This window comes from Pangasianodon hypophthalmus, chromosome 26, assembly GCF_027358585.1.
Source record: "Pangasianodon hypophthalmus isolate fPanHyp1 chromosome 26, fPanHyp1.pri, whole genome shotgun sequence".
NCBI classification, from domain to species: domain Eukaryota; kingdom Metazoa; phylum Chordata; class Actinopteri; order Siluriformes; family Pangasiidae; genus Pangasianodon; species Pangasianodon hypophthalmus.
The window spans coordinates 1438307-1454618 of record NC_069735.1 but is presented as its reverse complement, the minus strand read 5'-3'; the positions used below and the strand labels follow the sequence as shown (position 1 = coordinate 1454618).

General features: G+C 36.7%; 1 protein-coding gene and 2 non-coding genes across 4 annotated transcripts; all 3 read right to left on the bottom strand.

The window, feature by feature from the left end:
* Window positions 1-339: 339 nt before the first annotated feature.
* On the bottom strand, window positions 340-15358 carry LOC113535415 (monocyte to macrophage differentiation factor 2). 2 transcript variants are annotated; one of them, XM_026928689.3, is made up of 11 exons: window positions 15209-15358; window positions 14603-14774; window positions 14347-14395; window positions 13885-13924; window positions 12384-13672; window positions 8674-8755; window positions 7868-8028; window positions 7077-7151; window positions 6786-6887; window positions 5989-6058; window positions 340-5884 (listed from the first exon to the last, which is right to left on the bottom strand). In XM_026928689.3, exons 5-11 carry the CDS (start codon window positions 12395-12397, stop codon window positions 5681-5683), a joined length of 708 nt encoding a protein of 235 aa, XP_026784490.1. In that variant the 5' UTR covers window positions 12398-13672; window positions 13885-13924; window positions 14347-14395; window positions 14603-14774; window positions 15209-15358; the 3' UTR covers window positions 340-5680. The 2 variants fall into 2 exon arrangements, with proteins under 2 accessions (XP_026784490.1, XP_034155841.1); XM_034299950.2 differs by having other exon boundaries at window positions 12617-13672.
* Window positions 13754-13843, bottom strand: LOC113535824 (small nucleolar RNA SNORD60). Its single transcript, XR_003403639.1, has one exon. It is a non-coding gene; the product is annotated as a small nucleolar RNA SNORD60 (small nucleolar RNA).
* Window positions 14473-14560, bottom strand: LOC113535830 (small nucleolar RNA SNORD60). The gene has a single exon (XR_003403644.1). It is a non-coding gene; the product is annotated as a small nucleolar RNA SNORD60 (small nucleolar RNA).
* Window positions 15359-16312: the final 954 nt, after the last annotated feature.

The window sequence follows — 16312 nt, the reverse complement described above, 5'->3', positions numbered from 1 at the left end:
AAATTTGTCTCCATTTCATATAGTCTTCAAGTGGACACATTAAAACCAAAATAAAACGATGATTAAAAATAAGTTATATATCAAAATATGACATAAAACATTTAAAAAAATGCAAAATAAATAATTACAATGAAATAAAAATAACAATTGTAAATAAATAAATAAATAAATAAATAAATAAATAAATAAATCTTCAAAATTATCTCCAGTTCTTCCCAAATGCAATAACGTGAGGTCAGGGTGTTCATTTAGATAAAGATTTGAAATTTATATATATATATATATATATATATATATATATATATATATATATATATATATATATATATATATATATATTATACATAAGAATCCAGGCAGTAACTCCAGCGGATGTAAGTAAACGTTGTAAATGTGGTAAAAGTTAAGCGAACTACACAGCGTTTCTAGAGCCACACAGAAGTTCAGATCGTACAAATTTAATAATCGTATCACTATTTTAATGAAATTTGGAGTTATAGCACTAATGTAAGCATAAGGAATTGTTGAAATGAACATTAGCATAGGTATGAAAAGTTTTGACACTACCATACACTAGAAATAATAAAGAATAAAATAAAAACCTCATTGTGATGTGAAATCTGTGAGAACTTTCATATGAATAAAGCTGTGAGATGAAAGCGAAACATTCATATAAAGCGTTTCATACATTTTATACAAATTTGCAAACTTGAGCAGGATAAACGTTTAGGCAACAGTGGTGGAAACACAATGAGAAATACTGAGGTTACATTTAGCCTGTAACTGGTGATTTGGTGGCAATACTTTAATAGGAGCATAGCTGAAAAGGAATAAATACTCTATCAATTTTTATTTTTTTATTAATATTGGTCATAACACTATTCTGGTTTAGTATCTTAGTTTCAAGTCAACAATTGTTTTCACATTTTCTTCTATTATTTAGTTAGAAAGTGCTCTGATTTGGGTAAGTTCTGGAAGAAAATAACTGTCAAAAATAAGCATCTTGTAAGTGCATGTTTATTTCTAAAGCCAAATTTTTGAGAAAAGAATGAAAATTCAGAGAGAGACGTTATATATTAGGCTTGTGCGATATAACACTTTAATCATCCCTACACTATATTACACTGCCACGATATCCAGTGACATGCAATATTATATTAATTAATATTAATATTATATAAAATCTATCAATGTATTTTTTTTGCCTCCCTGCACAAGTCAGTGTTCAGACAAGTTCAAACACTTTGAGCAGCAGATCAACAGAGGAAATGTCATCCATGTGGACATTAATCAACCGTTTTGTAAAAGGAATATATTAGAAATGTGCTGTTGTTTTTTTTTTAATCACGGTTTACTGCGCATTACTGCAGAATCACCTAAAAATCCAACAGTTGGTGCTGCCATCAAGCAGTTCCTGACTGCACAGCAGGTAATATTATTACTCTCTCTCTCTCTCTCTCTCTCTCTCTCTGAAACTGCTTGTTCTGGATGATTAAATCACTTCCTGTGATTTTTAAAATGAGAAGTCACAAGCAGGAAAAGAAATCAATATTGCACAAGCCTAATCTATACTATCTTTCGCATACCAAAACTAAATATTTCAGAGCTTGATTTTACCTCTGGCTTAGTTACTGGCATTAAATATTTTTGTGTGTTTCCTTGAACGTTAATGAGACCTTTCTGAGATTTAATCCACTTTTTTTCCCCCCAAATTAAACACATAAACAATCAGCATACTCATGATTTCAGTTATAAACAGATTTGGATTGTGCATTGAAGCTATCGTATAAATAAAAGCTCGCTTATCAACATGATATTTCAGACTATGCAAATAATACATTCACTACAGATTCACTTTAAATATTACAGATAATAATAGTAATAATAATAAATAATAAATAATAAGCCATTAAGTAACATACATAGTTTATCTATTAGCATTTTTAATTTTTAATTTTAATGTAAATTTTTTCTGCACAGCAGTGGAATGTTTTGGAGAGATGGCGATGGCACCGGACAATGTGTTAACCCTGAGAACAAAGTTTTTGGCCACTTCAGCCAATCAAAACTGTGGACTTCATGTGGTCCGGCTAATCTTTATAATAATCGGTGGTCCTGAGGAACTGTGTTGAGACTTGGATGATTGAAGTAGACCGTTATTACTTAACACTAACAGCTAAATGGGGAAAAAAGGCAATGAAAAAAGAGGGATTTTTATTGGAAAACAGAAAAAAACGACACAAAACTAGGACTTTGAACTAGACTAAGTGACTGAAGCTCGAAGCACTTTTGGCATTTCACACAGACACAATACTGAAATGCGAGAATGCACCCAGACGAGTGATACTATAAATACAACTGTCCGCCTCTTACTGCGTATACACAGCAAACCGCACGGAGTAAACGGTAATACAAGGGAAATCCCTCGCTTTTTCTGCTTTTGGCAGTGGCAGGAAGAGAGAATACATGTTTCAAGTATCTTTATATCTCTGTTGTACTTTTTACTACACTATACGATTGTACTTCTCTAATTTGCATTCATTTTTCTTAAATGTATGGCATATTTAATATTTGTGTGGCGGTCTGGGAAAAACTCGACTTCTCCACAGATGTACAGCATTTACAATTCAAGATTCAGATCGAATCCAAAAGGAAAAAAAAGGAAACTAAAATCACTGTTAGTTCCTTTTTTCTTTTACGTTATAGCAGCTATAAGTTGCAGTTTGTCAAATAACTGTAATCTCTTCTGTCCTCAAGAGTGAATCGCATTAGATCAGACCTGAATCGAATCACATCACTGCTGCACCGAATCATATTTTATAGAATCATTACTTGTTGTATTGTATCATATACTAAGTGTTGCATCGTCTGAAAGAGGACAATCCACACTGCTAATATTCACCGCTTTAAGAAAATGTAAATATTTTTCACAAAAAAACAAGGAAATGTTTTTATTTTGTCTACTTTCTGACCTTGCCTAGTAGAGACCATGTTGTGTAAGGAGCCGTTTGAACAAACACAGCAGTAAATCCAGTCAATCTGCTTGATTTCTTCACACTTGAAGTGAACACCAAGCTTTGATCAAGTTGTTGGATCGCTATATGCCATGGCGAAGTACTCCGAATCAGTGCAGTCTAAATGTTCATGATGCATACTTCATTTCAGGAAAGGCTGTAGTTTGTAAAGGGTTTTCCCAGGCCGCCACACACCTACTCTTTAAATGTGTCTTTTTCGCAGGTTACACTGGCTTACACTCCTGTTGGGGTTAAATCCAGACGACGCTGATGTTTTCAATACCAAATTTGATCACGCCCTTGACACCTTCCGCTTACATTTTAGCATGATCATCATACACCTGAAGAGATTTCCTACGGATTTTATTCGCTACCTAGCACCCAATTTACATAGAGCCAAACATTTCATATTTTAAAAATATAATATAAGGGATTTTATGAGGTTTCTGTTTACATTTATAATAGAAATGTAATTAAATACGAACAAGTTATTTGAGCTGAGACCAGTTATGAGCTGGAGTGATGTAGCTGAGGTTGAGGAACTGGTCGGAGCCTGAATTCACACATCATGCTGACAATCCTAGCATTTCTACCTCTGTTTTTGTTTTTGTTTTTAGTGTTTCCAGGGGTATAGGATTCTTATTTAGGCCACACCCACTTCAGGTTTAATGCTGCATTTGACTTAAATTGAAGGTGCGAAGTCTGAACTCGGAATTAAGTAATTTACGAGCTTGGTACGATTGAGCCACAAAGCGGGGTGAAAACATGGCCACCTCCATGAAAATGTGTGTTTTGTTAGAAACAAGCTAGCTAGCTGATATTACTGATCATGAGTTTAATATGTATTTACGTTCTCAAAAGCGCAAGCTGTACAGTCAGGGTTATAGATTTAACCAATGAACGTGACTTGTCTCTGAGTTGATGAATCTAAAGTAAATACTAATATAAACTGTAACTCTACTATAAAGCGATGTTTTATTTACTGTCGACGGTGTGAGTGGCCATGGTGATGTGACGGTTTGAGGAAACCTTCCCAGCTTTCCGAGTTGAGGGGGTGATTTCTTTGTTTTTTCTTCGCCAGCGGTTGGAAATTCTGAGGGACGAGCTTTGGTCGAACTGAATATAGTTAATAAATTTGAATGTAGAGTCAGTTATTGCTATTTAGAGCAATAAACAGACACCGATCGGCATTGGGTCACACCCCTAATTAATAAAAAGATCAACCTGTAATTTAACTTGTACTGAAAAAGAAATTGCATTATATCTTAATATGTCAATGTTTACGTTCTGGGTTGGTTCTGCTCCTGAAATCTACAGTCTAGCCCACTGTGGTACCCCTGAGTACATTCCAGTCAAGTGGAAGTCACCAAGGGCATGTCAAAAACAGTATTGAAACGCAGAGCTCGTCCAGAATCAACTTCAGTTTTTCATCTTTACATCCTAACAAATGTATGAGATGCCTCATACTAAAACTCATACCTGTTCACAGGAGCCAATTACATTTTATGGCGTGAACATTAATCCCAGCAGCGGCTCCTGAGCGTAGATTAATAATGAGATAGTCTCTAACAAAATGAAGTCGAGAGGCTGTGACACTTGAGGCTCCTCTCTAGTGAATATTTAACCCTGTAACAAGCAGTTGAGGGTCGACTACATACAGACAGACATCCAGCGTACAGTCTAGTAGCTCATTTTGAGCAGTTATAGATGTACCTTTGTTCAACTGTACTCCATTCAGCAGATGTGTTTATCATCATCAGTGAGATGCATACAGAAGAGCTAATATCATTAACCAGGGTTGCCAAGTTTCAGCAAAATTTCCAGAGAAAAGACCTTCCCCCCAAAAAAAAAAAAAAAATCAGCATTGGAAAAGAGAGACACAGCCTTTGTTTTGGGAAACAAGGTCACCGAGGTGCGCACGCATTTCTGATGTACGGACATTTTCCGTTCCATAATCCCCCTTTCTCTCTTTACAATATATCTTACAACAGAAATGATTCTGTATGTCATAGACACAATGTCTGCACTTACACTTTGCCTTTGTTTGCAGAAATTGATTAGATTTATTTGCTGGCAACCCTGTTATTAACTGTCCTGTCTGCTGCTCCTCCTCCACGCATGGGGCAGCGTGATTCCTGCCCCAGTGGCCCAGTGGACCTCTATTGTTGCAGTTCCCATTTTTGACCACTAGGTGCAATAATAGCTCTATGGCGCTAAATGGGGCAGTGAGCACGCTGCACCACGATTGCAAATCAGTGGAAATCAATGGAACTCCAGTTTACATCTGTTAAACAGCAACAGCTTTTAAAAAATCGTTGCTCACTCTAAAGAGGTTATTATTATTTCAGTAAGATTTAAAATGTATGGAGGTGTTAATGAGGACTTTATGAAGATTAACATTTGTTGAATGGCTGATATATAATATATATATATATATATATATATATATATATATATATATATATATATAGCCACCACTGATTAGTCCCTGATTGATTAATAAGGACAATATGTGTAGCTGTGCTTCCCACCAGCAGTGTGTAAACCAATTTGGAATGAAATATTTTTCCCTTCCGCAATCAATTTAGTCATTTAGATTACAGTGTTTGAACCTTTTTATACTACACTCAGGTAACTGAGAGCGTGTGTGTGTGTGTGTGTGTGTGTCACCGAGCGGTGCTGGTCTGTTGATTGCCAGGTGTATACAAGTACTTCCAGATGGCGTAGTAATGGATGCCCGCCCCCATGGCAACAAACAGGTGCCATATGGCGTGCGCAAACGGCACCACTCCATCACTTTTAAAGAACACCATCCCCAACACGTAACACCCGCCACCAACCAACAGCTCGCACACACCCGACCTGTCCGCCTGAGAGAGAGACAGAGAGAGAGAGAGAGAGACAACAAAAGTTCATACTCCTTCCAGAAACAATTTAGGATATTTTTCAGCCATGTGACCACATACTTTCTTACCATAGACAGAATAACCATTGCTGGAAACACTCCCATTGCTGTGTAGCAGACCAACTCGACCACTTTATACCTGCAACACAGTCCAAGAAGAGATGATGCTAATACGATTTTCAGCTTTATTCGCTGTACTTTGCACATCAGCAGGAAATTGACTGAAAGCTATCGAACTCTATTTAAGTTTCCATTTCTGTAATGTATATTCGTTATATATAATTACTGTATATATATATATATATATAAAACACAGTCTCCAGTGTCAGCGCTTCCGGTACAGTTTTCCCACATCTTCAGGACAGAAGAGTTTACGCTTTGCACTGGAGACTCCTTCCATAAATCACAAGTCCCTGTAAATGTGTTGTTACTATAGAAACGATAACGTATTAGAACGTGTGCAGTATCGGAAATTAATTAACATCAATCATATTTGAGAATTTCACAGTGCTGCGGTTCAACTATATTTAACAGACTTTTTTACTTTTTTGTCAGTGTACATATACTTAAAGTGCTCAAGCAGTTATGCAAGTCTTTTTCTGTAATGTATACTTCTGGTTTTTTAGCAATTTATTTCCTTTTATGTCTTAATTCTTCTGCATGCCATATTTTATTTTTAATATTAAAATCTCTTACAGTAATTGCAGGCTGGATTTTCTGAATGCTTTACGTACTTTACACACTCAGTGTTAACACAAAAAAATTGTGAAGTTCCACACCACAGCTTTTGCATAATGATTAAACAGAAACATTCTCTCTCTCTCTCTCACACACACACACTCACACACACATATACACACACACACCTCTCATGAAAGAAGAAGACATATGCAGTTCCTCCAGAGGCCATCACCCAGACAACCCAGCGCATGTGAGCGGCCCACGGACCGAGTTCCCGTAAAGTCAGCCTGACAAATACACACACACACACACACACACACACACACAGAGTGATTCCCACACTTTTTTTATTCTGCCAAGTCTTGCCCCAAGTCATTCCAGAACTAAAAAAAACCCTACCTGGTGATGTGTAGATCAGAAAAATCTCGTTAATTAATAAAAAAAAAAAAAGTTGAATGTGTACATAAAACTCTCACCATGGTGTGTAGGATGCGGCAATGAAAAAGTAGATCACCATCCTGTCACACATGTGGAAACACTGCTCGATGGATCTAGAAAGAGAAAAATATGCAAAAGAGCACCAATAAACATCGTCCGGGAAACGATTTCTTTTGCGATATTCCATCCTGCAATATAGAAATGACAGTTAGCGGGTTGCGCGAATTCCAAAAAGTAGTCGAACAGTCATCTTTTGTATGGTTAGAGAAAAAAAATGATTTAGGACATTGTTATTTTTAGGCTCTTTTATTATATTTTGTGTAGCAAAGAAACTGCTCATCAATTGTTGATTCTGAAAATGAGAGCTCGCCGCATGGCGCGGAAACTTCTTATAGCGTAACGATAGATGGAGGATGCGATGTCTACAACAACAATGTTTTTCCGCCATGTTCAACTCCAGACTCATGAGTGTCCGAAAAGGAGTCTGAGATCAGCGTCTTGGAGCTGCAGATCTGACTCTAACCTAGTGGGATTGGATAGTGATGCGCAACCCGCGGCTCTGAAATTCACTCTGCTTGGATCACAGTGCACAGATTTTATCTTATTTCTCTTTAAAAGACAACAAAAATTTCTGTAAAGGGAATTCCTTCAGCAGTCTCGCTCACATATCTACACTTCATCAAAGCGATATCAAAGTGTTAACAGTCCATTAAAGCAAAACATTTTTTAACTAATATCCAACGTATTGCATTAATAGTGAATATATCAGTCAACTAGTGGCAGTATAAGACTAGTGAGTTTGTTAGACTGTGTGCGTGTGTGTGTGTACCGCATATGGCTCTTCTTCCAGGTGATGGTGTGGAAGGCCGTGGAAATGATAAAAAGGCTCGACAAGCCTGCACCATAGAGCCACGCCGAAATCTCCTCCCAGTGGTCATCAGAAAGGAAGTACAGCAAAAGTCCACCCACAATACTGGGAATGATCCAGAGCTACGAAAACAAATGAAGGTATTAAACACCAAGATCAGGGGTGTCAAACATACAGCCCATAAACGTAAAGGTTCTAATTTGTTCCTTCAGTTGAATTTGTGAATCCGCGTCCTAAATTAAAATCTTCTTGTGGACAGTGATTGAGTTGAAAGATTAAAAAAAAAAAGAGCTCTCTGTTGTTCCACTAGGGGGCAAAATAGAGCAAGAACCTCAAGGCCATAAATGAATGTGCTAATAACATCTAATTCTTCATTAGCAAGCTAAAAATTTGAAGCTGTAACCATATGTCTTTCCAAAACAACTAATTTAGACAGTGAATATTTTACAAAACACAAGTTCGCGATGTTATGTACATTTAAAATGAGTTGTTGATGTGCTCTTTTTCAGTAAACTGATATTTTCCATCCACTTGACACTGAATTAGGTCCAAGCGTAAAGTGGCTCGTTACCTAAAATGTACAACCCTAACCTAGATATTGCGTATAAAATAATTCTGAGGTTGCTTGTAAATACTAGTCTTCACTCTGTAAATTCCAAATGATAAGACACAGTGAAAAATACAAATGACCTAAAATTTTTCGCTGGTATTCAAAAAAACTGGACGAAACCACTTTATTAAATGAAGAGCGCATACACATAGCTCACCGCGTGTGTAGCACAGTTAGCTGCGTGCTCATATTCTGTCGGCTGATACCTCTTATTAGCTGGTGCCCGGCTGTTCATAAATCTAAAAGGAAAGAAAATGATCAGTCAAGTGCAATCTAACCTTCATATCCCTGCTTCAAACTCCCGAGGGGCGTAGTGTTATAGGAAAACATTCAACAACGAGTTACTGTTGATTATTTTCCAACAACAGCATGTGCTTTATTTCTCTTATACCACAGCAATATGCAAATAGTAACAAATATTTGTTTATTTGTAAACATCTGTTTATAGTCACGTTTAATGTTATAGAACATCCGTGAAATAAGTTAGTTCCTGTTCTCGCTTACGTTACGGCAGCTATAAACAGTCGTTCACTCAAAACACCTCTCTTTTATTCTCTCTCTTGAAGTTAATAAGACAAAAAGTAACAGAGAAACCACCAAAAAAAAAGCGTGAACTACTCTGTCCTGTCTGAAAACATAACCTGACACTGGAGACTCCTTCCATACATGTCATATTGCTGTGAGTGAGCTGTTATTATAGAAACGATAACGTATTAGAACGAACACATTAATATGTAGCTTTTAGCCAGAACTACTATCAGAGGTACTGACCAATCACAATCGAGAATTAACATCATTGGCAGATCTGTAAAATCAGTTTATAGATGAAATGAAAGTTTTTCATCTCTGATGCTTATAAACTGCAAAAATGTTTCTCACTACTCTGGAGAATCTCTAGGACCAAACCAAACTCCTCAACATAAATCAAATGACTGAAACTCTACACGGCGAAACAAATCCAGCATTTGTGTGTGTGCATGGCATGTGATCACTGAACCAGCCGATCACGTGACTGATCGCTAGTCGAATTAAGCTGATGCTGCTACTCGCTGCCGGGCCTGACAGTTGCTTGGCAACAGCTGGTAACCATGGAGAAGGATGACTGAGGATTTCTTTTTTTTTTTTTTATGTGGAAATGATGTCAGCGTCACCATGGAAACATAGGACGTGCAGACACTGAGGCAGCAAGAGTGAGTGTGTTGGGAAATCTGGACGCAAAATGTATCCCATAATCCTTTTCGGTGTTGTATATATATAGATATATATATATATATATATTTGTTTTAACTTCACTTATATAAAGTGCACTACCTGCTCTCTGCACTGTGAATGTACAGTATACAGTGTGAAAGCACACGACACCTTACAGGCAAGCGAACCACCACATCATCGTGATCCATGGTGCGAATCCGGTAAACACGCTTGCAACACGTACTGTCGAATTCTGGATTCTGATTGGTCAGAAGGTGCAGAAATTTTCCAGAATTTCTTGGTAATACGGTATCACTTCTATAGTAACAGCTCACACACAGGGACTTGTACGGTCGTATGCTAATCGTTACATGATACGGTGAAGTTTTCTATAAGGAGACGTTTATGTAACATTTATGGAAGGAGTCTCCACTGTCAACGATTTGTTACAGTCATACGTAAAGCTGTAAAGTGAAGTTTTCCACCATGAGAAAGTCTTCAGTGCTTTCTCTGTAACATGATGAGCTGTGTTTTTCTTTGCGTCTTTTTTATCTTATTAACTTCAAGAGAAAGAAAATAACATAAGTGATAACAGGAACTAACTTGTCCAACTTTAAAACATCTGTTTAGTCCACGCCCACTTCCAGTTCAACTCTGAATACAAACATACAGCTATATTGAGCACTAAACTGATACAAATACAGAAAGTGGTGTCACATTACACCTCTAGTACACCACTTTGGCACCTTTTTGTCTCTTTGCTTTTGTCATTTGAGAGTCTCTAACAGAATTAACTTGTATTTAAGTGGTTTCCATGCACACACATTCAGGAAACAGAACAAGTATGATGATCTACGGTCTATCTGCTCTAGCTTCTGAAGTCCTAGTTTAGGATAACAGCAAACAAGAAGATGTCTTTTAATGATAAAAAGTGTATAAGTGTCATTAGGAAGTCCACACCCCAGTTAGCTCAGACTCCTAGCAGCTTTTACATCATACACTCGCTCTAATTTCTATTCTTAGCGACCCAATACAGCAGCCTAAATAAGTGGCCTGGCAAAGCGAACCTCAAGGTGCTGTTACAGTAAACCTGACCCCCATTAAACCTGGTACTTTCCTCTTCTTACACCTGTGAATGCATAAATAACACATGCACAGGTAAAAGGATTCAGTCCAGATGTGCACTGAAATAGTGAGCCAGATTTGTAGGGATAACACAATCCAGATGTGTACAGGTAAGAGCATGTGTAGGACTAAATAATCCAGGTGCAGAATATAAAGGTGGATTTGCCGATCCATGTGTGTCTCGGTAAATCAATCCAGATGTGTTAAGAAGAAAAGGATGTGATTATAATAGACAAAGAGATCCAGGTATTTGTGGATAAAGTAATCTCCGGATGCGCACAGTTAAAGTGACCGTGTTGATGATTTTTTTTTTTTTCTTTTTTAAATAAAACAGTCCAGATGTGTTCAATTAAAGAGATTGATGGATAAAACGTAAACATATACAATCCAGATGTTTTAAGTAAGACAGGATAAAGATAGGATAAAGGATAAACAGATCCAGATATATGTGGATAAAGTAATCCAGATGTGTACCTAAAGAGATCCATGTGTGTATGAGTGAAGCATTACTTTTTTAAATGCAGAAATTCAGATAAAAATAATAATCCAGTAGAAAAAAAAGATGTGCATTCCAGATGTGTAGACCTAAACAGTAAGGATAAAGAGAGCCAGATATGTGGGTCAAGCAATCCAGATGTATAAAGAAAGATATTCGGCTATATGTGGATAAAGCCAAATGTTACACAAACAATGAGATCTGTATATATGTGTGGATTAAAGGAATCCAGATGTGTAAGCATAAAGAGATCCAAATATTAAGTAATCCAGATGTATATGAAGAAAAGAGATTCAGATATGCAGGCTTTAAATACAGTGATCCAGCTGTGTGGATAATTTCACCCAGATGTGTTCAGCTAAACAGATCAAGATAAAGGAATCCAGATGTGTAAGACTAACGAGATCCAGATATATGTGGATAAAGTGGCTTAATCCAGATGCGTCAAGCAATCTAGATATGTGTGGATAAATTAATCCAGATGTGTACAGCGACACAGATCAACAGTATATCGATAAAGAAATCCAGAGGTGTAGGGAATAAGATTGAGGTCTATGTGGATAAATCAATCAGATAATACAAACTAGACGTGTGGGCTTCGGATACAGCGCTCCAGATCTATAGCATATTCATTCATTTCAAAATATATCAGAATGTACGGATGAAGCAATCCAGATGTGCACAGCTGCAGGAATAAATCATTTTGTGGATAAAAGGATTGAAGTGTACGGATAAACTGACTCAAATATGTGTGAATGGAGCAATTCCAGATTTGTACGAGTTAGTTATGCAATCCAGATGTGTCCAGTGATCAAGACAACAATGCACACCAATCCACATCTGCATGAATTTACTGATTACTGAGTCATATTTTAATTAACACACATGCGTCATGCATCCACACCTAATCTTAAAGAAATGAAATGGTCCTTTTATAAACCTGTCGCAAATTTATATAATGTAAAAAATAATAATAATAAAATGTCCAGATGTTACAGTGTTCACAATCTAAATGTTTACAGTCAGGGTGCGACTTGCATGATCCAGCCTCTTACCTTACAAGATTCATTTAAACAATATGCTTCAAGAAGATTGCAAAAAAAAAGTAAAAAAAAAAAAAAAAAACTGTATATAAGTGTGTGGTTTAATCCAGAAAAAAAAAAAAAAAAAAAAAAAAAAAAAAGCTCCAGCATCAATTAATCGCGTCCGGAAACATTCATTTATCGCGAGCCCACGACGCTCACTGAGCATCACTCTGAATCAATAAACACTCAGAGAGTCGACTCACTGTGAGCGAAGAGCCGGAAGTCCCGGGCCGCGTCTCAATCCGGTGCCCGCGGAAATGAATAGCGCATGCGCCCTACGTAGGGCACTGAAGTGTTCTAACGGACGCCATTTTGAGACACAGAACGCTAGCGGTTTCAGAGCAAAACCACAGGGAGGGACTGTGAAGAAAAAGGATGTTGTTTATCAAAAACACACTTTCAATTTTACTTCTAGTTCAACCCTTAAGATTAATACAAGAGTGTCACTTTGTTTTTGTGTCCTGAATTGTTGTTTTTGTGAGGAATATTTGCTAAAATGTGAATAACACTACATTAAGGAGTGTTAAATAAATTAGCTTAAAATTAGCATAAGCATTATTAAGACTCTATAACACGTTATAAGCTCTGGAGTAGTTTTAAAACTAAAAAATATAGCCTACTAAATGCCAGAAAATCTGATGTGCGTTTTTTACGATTTAGGTTTTCACTCAAATTTATAAAAAAAAAAAAAATTAAATTAAAATACCCCGCTAATGCACTAGAGGGCGCTGTGACGCTTTCTACTCAGGTTCATAGTATAAATAAATTGCTATTGTTTATCAGGGAAACCATAAGGACTGTAGAGATGTCTCAAAACATCAAATAAACAAGACATTTTTTTAAATTAAAACACTAAATGTTTTATATAAAAACAATGAGGAAAAGACTAGTACTGCTACAACACATGATAAAGTAAAAGTCTCAAGTAATTTTCAAACATTTAATAAATAAATTCACTTCAGGACATTTTGTTATAGGAAAACAATCAACAATGAGGGTAGTGTGATGGATATGACAGAACAGAATGCTGGTCGTGGTTTTTTCCTGACTTGATTTACCCAAAAAAAAAAGTGAAGCTTTCCATCAAAATCCATTTATTTCTCGTTACATGTGAGGCGTCACTTCAACATGCAGCTGGAAAAGATGAAATCCATAACACGTGTGTGGTGTATAACATCATGACTGATTTTAGAAGTGATGCAAGGACGCCACTAAGGGTGATGCAAGATCTTGGACTTCTTAAGCACGCTGATTTCCATCTGCAGAAGAAAGACACACTTAACATTTTGGTCAGGGAAAAAAAAAAAAAAAAAAAAAAAAGCTGTAACATTATACAAATCAAGCCTCAGGTTCAAATTTGTAATCAAAGCCTGCAGTGCAGCGCTCAGAGAAGGTGTCAGAAAAATGTTTTAAAGGAGTCATCAGTGGCAAGATCAAAAATATCATCCTAGGATACTGAAATGCAACTTACCTTGGATTAAAGGGCTTCAGCCAATCAGGAAGAGCCAAATCTGTAAACAAGGAACATCAAATAAATGATTACATAAGACAAAGCGCTGAAAATCCAGTAGGACCTGGAGTCTAGAGTTGCTCCAGGAAGGCTGTTAAAGCTTCAGGGAGAGAGTTTATCATCAGATCCCTTTAGCATAAGGGCCAGATAAACAAATTCTCATCACTGCATTCAACAGGCAGGAAGACGCACAAACTGTACCATTTATAATCCTTACTTCTGCAGTGTAAGACGACTGCAAAGCAAATATCAAGAAACGTAGGAACATTTTAAAGCTGAAACGTTCCATATTTGAGAAACGAACCTGACAAACCTGAAGAAAAGTGATGCATTAATGCAGTAAGGTTGTCACATCTGGACATACCACGTGTGTGTGTGTGTGTGTGTGTGTGAGAGAGAAATCCGGCCCAATATTAAACTCACCTTCTGCACAGCTGAAGAGGAGTCTCTGATATTCCTGCGACTTCACATCCTGATTACAAACAAAGACAAAACGATTCATTTCCAACAGCTGTATTAAACACACACTGTAGTTTAAATTCATTTAATGAACCTCAGAGAGTGAATTATAAATCAGGCACTGCTGAGCAGCGCTCATACGAGGTGTCAGAAAAATACAAAGGAGTCATCAGCAGTTCAGAAATGTATTTAAAAATATATAAATATACAAGGTTTGTACCTCAAGAACTCAAACGTGGTCCATTAGAGTCCTGCTTTCTCCACTCATATTGCTACACTTCATGGACAGCTCAAATTCACCGTCCAATCAGAGGACTGCTTCATGTTTGGGAACCAATCACAACGCAGAAGGCGGGATCATGTGTTACTCCAGTCGGCCAAGCCATGTGAGCCTAGATTTAGTCAAAGAAAAAGAAAAAAAAAGAAAAAAAACCAGAACATTTTTAACGTTTGCATCTTTATTCCACAGCACTGTTTAATTCTTCACTGAATTTCAGGAAAATAATCATAATCAACAACAGGGTGGCAATATTTCTTATCCTTAATTATTACATTGTAAATTTTTATTAGAGATCATTTAACATCCTGACTACAAGCTAAAGAAAAAAAAAAAACAAGAATAAAAACACACTAGGTGAGAAATAACATCTCAATAATCCAGATTAGCACTTAACTAAATTAAAAAAAAATAATAATAAAAAATAATAACAATAATAATAAAAAGGCCGCGTCCCAAATGGCTCCCTAATAAACAAAGTGCACTAGATAGACACTAAAAACAAGCCTAGATAAAGGAAGATAAGGAAACTGAGCTGCTTTAACTTACATGAAGCTGTGTGGATGAAGAGAGAGAAAAAGGGAACGTAAGAAAGGAAGAAAGAGAGAAAACACCACATGGTGAGAACCCCGACAACGAAAAGGAGGAGAAACATCCCCCCACTTATATTTATAGTCTCTCTTCTTCGTGATGTTGGAGAGCAGAGTCATGGCTGCTCCATACCGCCCTCTGCTGGAGAGAAGGTTAAAACACCACACATCCACCTGCAGCTGATGATGCTGTATACTGTACAAGGGTCATTCCTGCTATTCCTTGCCATTTCAGGGTGCTTTCCATGAAAAAACGCCAGATTTTCCATGATTTTATCATTTCATCTGAAGGAGGGCTTATTGAACTCTCGGAAAAACATAGTGATCCAGTTCAGGATATTAAGATGTAATAATTTTTAACCAAATTTTTCACATGTGACATCAGCCAAGTGTCCCCCCCTGTTACTGGACATTCTCATCTCTTTTAATAAGTGTTTAGAATAAATAGTTGCAGTAATATTTACATTTTCAAAGTGCTAAACTGTCCTTCACTTGACCCCCAGCTGTATTTTAATAAAGCATTAATAAACAAGCATTATCTAAAAAAAGATATGTTATATGACACGATGTAAATTTAACGCATTTCATTTCGAATAAAAAGGAATGTCAATACAATTAAGCCCCATTTTTAAGTGATTTCATTTTGTCTATTCATTCCTTGCAAGTCACCAGAAATATATGCATAATATGTGTTGATTTTATTTAATTAATATAAAAAAACTACACAGGGAACAGGGTGGACAAAGGTGAGAAACAGGGTGGACACAACATAACAGGGTGGACATCACATCAGCAGTGAACAACAAAATATTTAATTATAGAAAGGTAATTCATTTACCCCAACCTCACTCCAGCTTCAACAATAAAATGTACAGAACACCCAAAGGAAATACCAGGAACATTTTTGAATGTCTTATCTTCAAAGACATCACATCAGCAGTGAACAACAACACATGTCTGTAAAGAAGGGCAACTCCTTTATCCTTTAACCCCCATCTTCAACCACCAAAAGTACTACGATTCCAAAAGAAATACCTGGAACATTTTTGAATGTCTTATCTCA